The sequence below is a fragment of the Siphateles boraxobius genome, unplaced genomic scaffold, assembly GCF_051911475.1.
Source record: "Siphateles boraxobius isolate OS27281-9 unplaced genomic scaffold, OSU_SipBor_1 8, whole genome shotgun sequence".
Lineage (NCBI taxonomy): Eukaryota > Metazoa > Chordata > Actinopteri > Cypriniformes > Leuciscidae > Siphateles > Siphateles boraxobius.
This window is the reverse complement of record NW_027509208.1, coordinates 38,166,447-38,178,351: the sequence shown is the minus strand read 5'-3', so window position 1 is coordinate 38,178,351 and position 11,905 is coordinate 38,166,447. Positions and strand designations below refer to the sequence as shown.

The window sequence follows — 11,905 nt, the reverse complement described above, 5'->3', positions numbered from 1 at the left end:
TGTGGTTTCCATGCTCATTAATGTTAACGTTTGCGGTCTTCCACTGATGATAGTGGCATTAGCTAGCTTTGTGGTTAGCTAGTCTATGATGAGCCATAATTTAGCAATGGATAACGTCATACTGCAAATTTTAAAACATACATTTTCAATATAACAGGCCAAGGAGAGATGATATGTCTCATTGCTATAACTGTCACGCGCTATTAAAGAAATACTTCAGTCACATCGTCAAAAGTTAAAAGGACAGTCAGTCAACTACACTGTAAACGTAACGTAATTATTACTAGCTAATTCCGCTTCACTCTCGGCTTATTTAACAGCAGCAAAACTAGACATGATATTTATTTGAGTTAAGAGAACTGATGGGAATGTTCTTTTAATTGTTATTCAAGCAATGTATGTGACCAACTCACCATGGCATGAACACACTTCACAGATGATCTCACTCGCGGATAACTGATTCTCTCTGCCCGACTGGCTGGATCAGCAGGTTGCAGGATGTGTTGCGCGTTATACACGAGTGTTGCCAACAGGGACGGTTGTAGAGTGCCCTCTGGTGGACAAACTATACAACTCCAACACTCATGACATGGTTGAAGGATGTTTCGTCCGTTTTTTTTTAGTTTTTTTTTTTTATATTCATTTATCGGCTATTATAAACGCCGATACCGATAGTTTGGAAAATGCCTAATATCGGCCGATAATATCGGCCTGCCGATAAATCGGTCGAGCTCTAATATATATATATATATAAGATTGATGAGAACTGCATTTCTCATTCTTCAGGAAGAGGTGATATTCTCGTAGTTTTGAAGAACGTTTGAAATGTGTTGGTGAGGTAAACTATCACAAACCGAGCACCTCATTCATGAGTATGAATATACAGTGTATATATTTATATATGTGTTCTCAGATAAGTCAAATATATGTATAGATATATGTAATGCTATTTAAAATATAAGTAGGCCTACATATATGGCCATATATTACATTTTTGTATGGGTAAAATGTACAAAATATACTTCAGGCCTAGTGGAGTCGGTAACTAATAATAGTAGTCAATGTGTAAAGTTGCATAAAATGGAAATACTCAATAAAGCAAGAAAAAAACTACCTCAAATGTGTATTTAATGATTGGATCAACTGTTATCTGTGCTGTTGTCCAGTAACTCCAGTTGGAATTTTCACCCCAAAATGGCGGCCGCGCTACCGAAGCGCCACCTAGTGGCTGTTACCAAACAAGGATCAGAGTTTCGCCTCTTGTTCTTCTATACACTTTGATGTTACTGAGGTATGATGTTGAGTTTTTGTATTTCTACTCTGGTTTGTGGTCGTGGGGGGCAGGTTGAGCATTTCTTTTGTTTTGTATGCTTGTTTTGTAAGGTTGTTTTGTTTTGTGTTGTATTATTATTGTTTGTGTTGTATTATTCTGTTTGTTCTCTACAACTTGGCTTCAGTGGATCCCTTACACAGACATAGAACTACATGTTACAGAAACACAATGTTCAGTTTTAAAGGATGAATTTTGAGTGTTTAAGCTGTTGAATGATACCTAATTTATGATGACAAAAATATGTTATAGGGAAAAAAGGCAATACAAAAGTGGGACACTGACAGGTTAACAGACTGCAGTCATTGTTTTATGCAACTCAGTATCCGAATAAAGGGAAAATCTCACGGGAAAAGCTCTGTTGTTGACAGGTGAAGGATGTAGTGACAGTAGTGCAAAGCGGAGGCGTCAGAGATATAAATATGTGCTTTCTACACGTTCGCTCTTGCATGGACAGGTAAGGACTTTGTGATGAATGTCTAATGGTATGATTTCTGTTCAAGCTGCAGGGCTGATAATGTTTTTGTGTGGTTATAGCTTTGAAATCTAATGTAATAATTATTAGTGGTATTTTATTAGTGGGGGAAATCACATTGCTGTTATGATAATGATAAGAAAAAACATGTCATTGTTGGCTTATAAATAAATGTATTTTTTTGTTTGTTTTTAAACAGACCATGTCTGGATATGGACCTGACACTGCGATTGACCATGGGCACGTTCTCTGCTTTGAGTCGTTCAACAACTCATGTGTTAAATTTGTCTACCCGTCTGAGATTCAGATTTTGTTCTATTTGTTCTTCAGTGCCATAGCGCTTACCACAGTATGTGGAAACCTGCTGGTCATCATTGCCATCATTCATTTCAAGCAGCTGCACACGCCAACAAACTACCTCATCCTGTCGCTGGCCGTGGCCGATCTGCTAATCGGAGGCTTTGTGATGCCTCCCAGTATGGTGCGCTCTGTTGAGACTTGCTGGTACTTGGGAGACATGTTCTGTAAAATACACAGCAGTGTTGATATTATGTTATGCATCACATCTCTCTTGCACATATCTTTTATCTCTATCGATCGCTATTATGCTGTATGTCACCCGCTTCAGTACCGGAATAAAATCACACCACCCATTTCCCTCTTTATGATTTCCCTATGCTGGGGTCTGGCAGCCTTTGTTGGATTTGCTATGGTTTTTCTAGAACTCAACATTTTGGGTGCAGAGGAGTTTTATATTGATAATATAGCTTGTAAGGGAGCATGTATTATCTTTCAAACCCACGCAGCCAGCACCATTTCCTCAATTCTTGCTTTTGGCCTTCCTACAATAATTGCTGTCAGCATATATCTAAAAATTCTCCTTGTTGCACGAAGACAATCAAAATCTATACAGCATTCAGCACACGCGGGCAAGAAAACCAGCATATCTGTTAACAAAACTGAGGGGAAGGCAACAAAAACACTGGCTATCATCATGGGGGTATTTTTTGTGAGCATCGCACCCTTTTTCTTCTGTAATCTAGTAGATCCATATCTTGATCACACAATACCACCGGCTGTATTTGATGTTTTGTTGTGGATTGGATATTTGAATTCTCTGTGTAACCCTTTTGTGTATGCATTCTTTTATAGATGGTTTAGAAAAGCTCTAAGAATTATTCTTTTAGCCAAAATATTTCAAGTTAATTCTTCTCAACTTGACTTGATGGAAAGACGTGATTAAAAATTAAAAATTTTTTTGTAAATAATATATAAACATAAGTAAACCAAAATATCCTGGATATGTTTTATGTGTCCATGCTATATTCTAACTAGAAATAATTACACTTACTGAACAGTAAACATGATGCCAAATAACCAGATCACACAAGCATTATTTATAACCTGAGCATTTGAGTTTTTAAATAAATAAATAAATAAATAAATAAATAAATAAATAAATAAATTAATTAATTAATGTAATATGAGATCAGAATTTAGATATTGCATTAATTTTGTTCCCCTCACTGAGCCACTACATTAAAACTGTGCTGGTTAAATGCAGAGTATAATGCTTTAAACATTACATGACAAATGTGAAATAATGTCAGAGTGCAACATGTAGCATGCTTTGAGACCCATCCATTCCATGTATACATAATGTTCTTACTTACAGTTTTGTAAGTAATTCTGAATATTTTGATATGTCAAATAAATCACATGTACTATATTCTTAATATTACACAATACATTTATTTTTATGTTTATCAAGAATAGAATTTTCTCCTAAAAAACACTTATTTTTTTAGTATCAAAGCCAATGCAACTTCCCAAGAAACAGGAGGATGTAGCCTCAGCAAGTGAAGCCTCCTCTTGTTGTAGAAAATTCAATGAAAGATATCCAGAATCCAATTACATTTTTTTATAATACAGTGATTTCAGAAAGCACTTAATCCTTTGCATTTTTCTCATTTTATTTTAAACATTGAAATACTCTTCATTTAATAACACAATATATTTAATAAGAACTTTCACTGCAGGAGTGGTAGAGGAAGACCCTTCCCCTAAAAATGGTTTTGGGGGGAGGGGGCAGTGTTCATCCAGCCCCGGTAGCCACAGAACTTGGCCCACCACAGTTCCCAGCACTTCCCAGTCTGATTATCACAAGTACAGTGCTTACAGCGCTTCCAAGTCCAATGATCCCAAATCCAGAGTCTCCAACCATCATAGCCGCCATGCCAGAGTCTCCAGCCGTCATGGATGCTGCACCTGAAGCTACTAAGGCTGTCCCTAGGTGTTTAAGACTGGCTTCCAGTTTGGTGGACCCTCCGCTGATGTCTGTGTGAGGAGCTGGCATCCAGCACTTTCCAGCAGTTCCAGCACTTTCATGTCCGGTGGTTCCAGAGTTCCTACCACTGTCGTTTGCACTGTCGATGATGGCAACTGCCATTCTGTTTGTCTGGGCCGTGTACGATTCAGCTTCTACCGGAGCGGCAGTGCCTGATCTAGTTTTGCCTGAGGTGGTGGTGTCCACTTGTGAACTCTCAGTCTGCCCTGAAACGACCTAGAGGTCATCCATAAACTCTCAGTCTGTCCTGTCACGACCACAGAGGGCACCTATGAACTCTCTGCCTGTCTCGTCTTGGCCAAGGAGGCTGAGCGTTATTTCTGGCATTCAGTGTCATGGTTTTGATCTTCTGCTTGTCTCCCTGGATTTCCCTGTTTGCCTGTGTCTTGGACTCTGTTATTATCTGGATTGATTACCCAGTGGTTTTGACCCTATACCTGTTATAGTGATTACGATTGTGAATTACCCTCAATAAAGCTGAGTTTTGATCTCCAACCCAAGTCTCAGAGCAATTTGTAACAGATACGCACACACACACACACACACACACACACACACACACACACACACACACACACACACACACACACACACACACACACACACACACGCACGCGCGCACGCACGCACGCACGCACGCACACACACACACGCACACACACACACACACACACACACGATTCATCAATTTCGATAATGACAATTATGCAATTATTTACCCTCTCTCATGTCGTTCTACATATATTAGAGGTAGGCCTATACTGCCCTCTTATACATGAAAAGCCAAATTTAGAGCAAATAGACCTTTATTAATTCATGTACATCCATACTCTCATTTTCTTCATAGTAAAATGGCAGTGACGCACAAAGAAAATATGTTATAGACAGCATACTCAAAACGGAAATTGTAACGTGAGCAAGCAAAAAAATTGTAAAAGTTCCTCATGGGCACGCAACATTTTATCGTGAGCACAAGATACGTTTCTCGTGTGCACTCAAAAGTCTGTATATTTAGAATGTTAGGGGCTCCATAGGTAATTTCTGGTGAAGGTTAAATGAAGCTTTATGAAGCACCAACACATTCCTCTCAGGCTTTTCAACATGTGATGGTGGATGGATTTCCAGAGGTATGCGTGTGGAACATCATTGAAGACAATGTTAGCATCTGTTAGATTTAATTGTACGGGAAAACTGGCTAATTTTTAGTTTTTTTAGTTATGTTCATCTTTCGGGTTTAAAATCTACATTGTGTCCATGGCACAACCTGTGACGTGGCAGTGCACTATAGTACTTCGATGACTCGTCTGTGTCTCATAATTATTCATGAGAATGAGTTTTCTTATCCTATTAGAAGACACTGTCTCTTAAAGGTGCAGCATGAGAATGACAGCTAGCGGTTGAAATGGGTACTGCAGTCCAAATTCAATATATTTGAGAGAGTTGTTCCCCTTCAGGGACTACCGCTGCGTGAAATCGCAGTGGGAACGCCCTCAGCGTGACGCGTCTGAAGCATGAATGAAATCAGTCAATGGAGAGAATGAGCGTACGGCGAGTGACGTCATCGACCAGGAAGCTATAAATATCCCCTGAGTACACAATACGCCAGCTTTAGTTACTTCAGCAGCTCTGTGTGTGTCTGAATCTGTCGATTGTGTTTGTCTGTTTTGTCAGGAGTTTTCACTATATATATTTTATATAAAAAAACCAATATGAGCGAGCAGTATAAGAAGTGTGTTCCCCCCTGTACTCGGTACATCACGGGTGGGGATTCACACGAGCTAAGTGTGGCTTGTTTGGGAGTGCAGCAATGCCCAGTCGGCTCTCGAGGGAGTCGATTGTCAGCATTGCGAGCGTTTTCCCTTGAGAACTCTGCGCTCGCGGTGATCGCTCTTCGAGGAGAGTGATTTGCTGCGAGCTCCCCGAGGCTCGGGTCCCGCTTCTGTTGAGGCAGAGCGGCGGCGCTTGTCTTGGGGCTCGCAGATGGATCTCGTTGGCGACGTTGAGACGGGCTCCGCCCTATCTCAGCTATCTCCGACGAGATCTAGTGCCTCTCACCCGGCTCTGGAAGCACGCGCTGCGGCGGTTACTTCTGCCCGGTTGGAGGCACATGATTATGTTGAATTGAGATTTTCCAGTTCTGAGGAGCTGGATGTCGAAAGTTTATTATCAGAAAACTAGTTTATCACATTATACTGCAAATGAAGAAGGTTTGATGGATGTATTATCTCGGGCTGTTGAAAAGCTAAAAAAATAAAATAAAAAAAATAACAGTATCGAGTGGCCAGCTGATAGACAGGTTTCTAGAATTAAAAGCAATCTAGATGATAGATTTCTGTCTGCACGACCTCAACCTTCTAGCCGGTGCTTACCGTTCTTCCCAGATCTTCATGCTGAGGTTTCAAAGACCTGGGTTAGACCGGTTTCAAGCAGAATTTACACAAATCAGTCCAATGCTTATGGTAACATTGTTGGTGCTAAATCTGCTGGTTATGTGACGATACTGTAGGCGGAGGAGACGCTTGCGAGCTATCTCTCTCCTGCTTCATCGTCTTCACTTAAAGCACCGGCTCTTCCACCAATAAATAAATAAATAAATATATATACCTCTGTGCTGGTGGGGAAGGCTTACTCGGTGGCTCGGCAGGCGGCTGCATGTTTGCATACGATGACTTTTATGCAGGCTTTTCCGGCCGACCTGCTCAAAGGAAATCTGAGGGGGGTCCCCGCCGAGAGAGACTTGCGTTCACCTCCCTTAAGGGTGCCCTGTCTCTCCCGGCGCCCTCAGGGGCCCGTCCTACTAACCCTGCCGAAACAGGGCGTAGAAGGGTCTGGCGAGTGCTTTCCCGAGGGACGCTCGCCGCCTCTAAGGAGGGTTCTAGTGTGTTCAGACCAGTCGTTCCCTGCCGGTGCGCCGTTACAGGGCACTGTGTCTGTCACGCAGAATGTTCAACCAGAGCAAAGTCTTTTGTCGAGTTCGTCTTCAAAAAGAGCACAGCAGAAGCGGAGTGTCACGTCTCGTGCCCCCCTGCAGAGAAACTGGAGGGATGAGGCGGGGTGCTCTCCGGCGCGGCCTTCTCGGGGCAGGACTGATCTGAGGACAGTCATTGTCGCCAGAAAGGTCGCGTCGAAAAAGTCCTGACGGGCTGAACGTCAGGACTCTGAGGGTGGTCCCCATCGGGAAAAACTTGAGTTCACCGCACAAAAACACGGTGCCCTGTCTTTCTCGATGCCCTCAGGGGTCTGTTCTACTAACCCTGCCTATACAGGGCGTAGAGAGACTCGGCGAGCGATTTCCCGAGGGACGCTCGCCCCCTCCAAGGAGGGTTGTGGAGTGTTCAGACCAGCTGTTTCCTGCCAGTATGTTACAGGGCGCTGTGTCTGTCACTCGGGATGTTCATCCGGAGGCCAGCCTCGAGAGGCTGGTTCCCTTAGTAGAGTTCCTGGCGGAATGGGTCCCCCACCCAGCAGGGAGTTAGGATACTACTTCATCGAAAAAAAAAAAATCCTGACGTGCTGAACGTCAGGGTTCTGAGGGTGGTCCCTATCGTGAAAGACCTGAGTTCACTGCACAAGAACACGGTGCCCTGTCTTTTCCGATGCCCTCAGTGGTCTGCTCTATTAACCCTGCCTTCACAGGGCGTAGAGAGACTCGGCGAGCGATTTCCCGAGGGACGCTCGCCCCCTCCGAGGAGGGTTGTGGAGTGCCCAGACCAGCTGTTCCCTGCCAGTACGTTACAGGGCGCTGTGTCTGTCACTGGGGATGTTCAAATCAGATCCGAGGACTGGTTTGTCATGATAAATCTAAAGGACGTTTACTTCCATGTATCTATCCTCCCTCAACACAGGAAGTTCCTGAGGTTCGCTTTCGGGGGCGAAGCGTACCAATATCGGGTTCTTCCGTTCGGCCTAGCACTGTCACCCCGAACATTCACGAAGTGTACGGATGCTGCTATAGCCCCGCTGAGGTTACAGGGCATCCGCTTTCTGTACTATATAGACGATTGCTTGATTCTAGCTCAATCGGAACAACAGGCGGTTCGGCACCGAGATGTCGTTCTTGCTCATATCAAGTGACTGGGGCTGAGGCTCAACGCCAAAAAGAGTGTTCTTTCTCCATTACAGAGAACCACTTTTCTAGGTGTAGTGTGGGATTCAACGACGATGCAGGCACGATTGTCACCTGCTCGTATTGCTTTGATTCTCGCTGCAGTAGATCAGGTCAAGCTAGGCCAGTCATCCACTGTAAAACAGTTCCAGAGACTGCTAGGTCTCATGGCAGCTGCGTCCAACGTGATACCTCTTGGCCTCTTGCACATGAGACTGTTACAGTGGTGGCTCAGGACCAAGGGATTCTCCCCGAGGGGAAATCCGCTTCGCATGATCGTGAGTTTGCGACGGTGTCATCACGCCCTGATCATGTGGAAAGATCCTTGGTTTCTGTACCAAGGCCCTGTGTTAGGAGCTCCTTGTCGTCGCGTTATGCTAATGACAGATGCCTCTCTCACGGGTGGGCTCAGGGTCTGTGGGAGGACCATCATCGTCTGTGGCACTTAAACTGCCTAGAGTTGTTGGCGGTGTTTCAGGCTCTGAAACACTTCCTCCCAGACCTAAGGGGCCACCATGTTCTTGTCCAGACAGACAACACATTAGTGGTTTCTTATATCAACCATCAGGGGGGTTTGCGTTCTCGCCCGCTTTACAAACTGGCACGTCAGATCCTTCTATGGTCCCAGGGGAAAATTCTTTCTCTGAGAGCTTTTATCTCCCGGGGTATTTAAATCAGGGGGCAGACATCCTGTTAAGACAGGGGCCGAGGCCCGGGGAATGGAGTCTTTACCCCGAGGTGGTGGAACTCCTATGGAAACATTTCGGTCTTGCCGAGGTAGACCTATTTGCTTCTCGAGAAACATCACACTGCCCGCTGTGGTTCTCTCTCAGCCATCCAGCCCCGCTGGGGTTGGATGCGATGGTACATCCGTGGCCGAGGTCACGCTTGTACGCTTTTCCCCCGATCGCTCTGCTCCCAGGAGTTCTGGAGAGGGTTCGCCGGGACGGGCTCAGTCTCCTGCTAATAGCCCCGTTCTGGTCGGCCCGGGTATGGTTTGCGGACCTAGTGTCTCTCCTCAACGGCTCTCCCCTAGAGATACCGATCAGGAGAGATCTGCTCTCTCAGGCGAGTGGGTCGATCCTTCACCCCCGTCTAGAGTTATGGAGGCTGTGGGCTTGGCCTCTGAGGGGGCCCAGCTCATAGATTCTGGTCTCTCGGCTGAGGTCGTTGAGACCATCCTCCGATCCAGAGCTCCCTCCACGAGGAAGTTATATGCCGCGAGGTGGAAACTTTTCACCTCTTGGTGTGGAGAGCGCCAGCAGGACCCAGTTAACTGCCCGGTTGGTACAGTCCTGGATTTCCTGCAGGACCGTCTCTCCACAGGGTTATCCCACTCCACACTGAAGGTGTATGTGGCGGCCTTAGCTGCTTACCACACCCCTTCAAGTGGAGGTTCCCTCGGGAAACACCCGCTTATGTCTCGCTTCCTTCGTGTCACCTTGAGGCTGAGGCCTGCAGTTCGCACAAGGGTACCAGCTTGGGATCTGGCCGTCATCTTAGAAGGTCTCTCCCTTGCTCCTTTCGAGCCCATCGAGGAAGTTTCGGAAAAGTTTCTTACTCTAAAGACTATCCTTCTTCTCGCTATCTCATCTCTAAAAAGAATTGGAGATATTCAAGCACTTTCGGTGGCTCCCTCGTGCCTGGAATTTGCTCCTGGTTGGTTAAGGCCTTTCTCTTTCCGAGACCAGGTTATGTTCATAAGGTTCCAACTGTTTCAGTTAGACCTATAGTTCTGCAGGTTTTCTGTCCTCCGCCTTTTCTGACGTCAGACCAGGAGAAAATTAATTTGCTGTGCCCAGTTTGGGTTTTGATGCTTACGTCCACAGAGCTGCCCTGTGGAGGAGATCGGAACAACTGTTCGTCTGTTTGGGTTACCTAAGAAAGGGTGTCCTGCATCTAGAAAAAGGATGAGCAAGTGGGTGGTCGAGGCCATCCCACTTGCTTATGGTTCGGCCCATCAGCCTTCACCTTTGGCTGTAAGGGCTCATTCCACCCGGAGTATGGCTGCTTCTACAGCTCTTCTTTCAGGAGCTTCTCTTCAGGACGTTTGTGATGCGGCAGGCTGGTCCTCACCGCACACTTTCGTTAGATTTTATTCCCTCGATCTTAGCTCCACTCCCGGGGCTCAGGTTCTCTCGTCGGTTTGTGTCTCCTAATGACACACGACGGGGATTTGGTCGTATGGGGATGTGGGTATTGCGTTCCCACTGCGATTTCACGCAGCGGTAGTCCCTGAAGGGGAACGTCCCGGGTTACGTATGTAACCCTAGTTCCCCGAAGGGACGGACGCTGCGTGTCCTGCCATACTCTCGGCATCCCCTTGGGTCGCTGCTTCAGTAACTTTTAAGCTGGCGTATTGTGTACTCAGGGGATATTTATAGCTTCCTGGTCGATGACGTCACTCGCCGTACGCTCATTCTCTCCATTGACTGATTTCATTCATGCTTCAGACGCGTCACGCTGAGGGCGTTCCCACTGCGATTTCACGCAGCGTCCGTCCCTTCGGGGAACTAGGGTTACATACGTAACCCGGGACGTTTCCCCTGCTCAGACTTAACACTCATGTGGGTTCCCAGATTGAGGAAATGCAACAGGAACAAGCACAATTGACAATGGAGTGTGAGACTTACATACTTGTAAGTTGATGAGTTGATTTATTGATTTATGATGAGTTGATATCGCGTTTTAATATGCTCCCGTTCATAGAGATTTTTAGATGGGTGCGGAGGCTTTTCAGGTCGAATCCGCGATCTTTGACCCAGTTTGTTCGCTGGCTTCCATGGCTGCAATATTCTGTGTTTTCTGCCAACTGGCAACCTGTGGTGGCGAAATACAATTGGGTAAATTGGCAACGTGCTGTATCACACACACCAAAACAAAAACAGACATTCCAACACGAAACGCAGATTTCAAAGTAAAATAACTGGCTGTAGCATTGTGTTTCAGAGAAACACGTACGTGAACTCAGCATGTTTCCTAAATATCTGCAAACGTATTATGTCATTTTTATGCTTTAGTACAGTCAAAAATTTACAATCAGCACCTTTAGTGGTCCCACTTTATATTAAGTGGCTTTCGGTATTATGTTCTTACATTGAACAATATGTACAATTTACTTATTGCGTTCATGTTGTACAGGTGAATTGGTATGCGTAGTTTTAAGGGTAGGTTAAGGTGTAAGGGAAGGGTCAACAGTGTAATTACAAATGTAATTAAATACATTAAGCACAGCTGTAATTACATGCAGCTATTTTTTAAAATATAAGTACAACTTAAATATGTTTGTGTACACTGTAAAAAGGTTGCTGTAAATTTTACAGTAACTTACTGGCAGCAGGATGCCAGTAAGTTACTGTAAAAGTGTTTACAGTATCACTACTGTAATTTCATTTACAGTGATACAATCGTATACTGTATTAATATTTACAGTATGAGTACTGTATTTTTCATTTACAGTACAAGTACTGTATTTTTCATTTACAGTACAGTACCATATTTTAATTTACAGTAATAATACTGTATATTGTATTCATGAGTACTGTATTTTTATTTACAGTATTATAATTGATTTCCTATTACATAATTAGATTTTTTTTTACGATTTAAGTTTAGCTACATTTACTTTAAACAAAATGTATTTAATTT

At 44.4% G+C, this 11,905-nt stretch overlaps 1 protein-coding gene across 1 annotated transcript; it reads left to right on the top strand.

Annotated features, from left to right (window-relative positions):
• The first annotated feature begins 2,007 nt into the window (after nt 1-2,007).
• On the top strand, nt 2,008-4,764 carry taar10 (trace amine-associated receptor 10). Its single transcript, XM_077219971.1, has one exon. It carries the CDS (start codon nt 2,008-2,010, stop codon nt 3,046-3,048), a length of 1,041 nt encoding a protein of 346 aa, XP_077076086.1. The 3' UTR covers nt 3,049-4,764.
• Nucleotides 4,765-11,905: the final 7,141 nt, after the last annotated feature.

Coding starts and splice junctions, on each gene's coding strand:
- taar10 (XM_077219971.1), top strand. CDS start 2,008: ATGTCTGGATATGGACCTGACACTGCGATTGACCATGGGCACGTTCTC.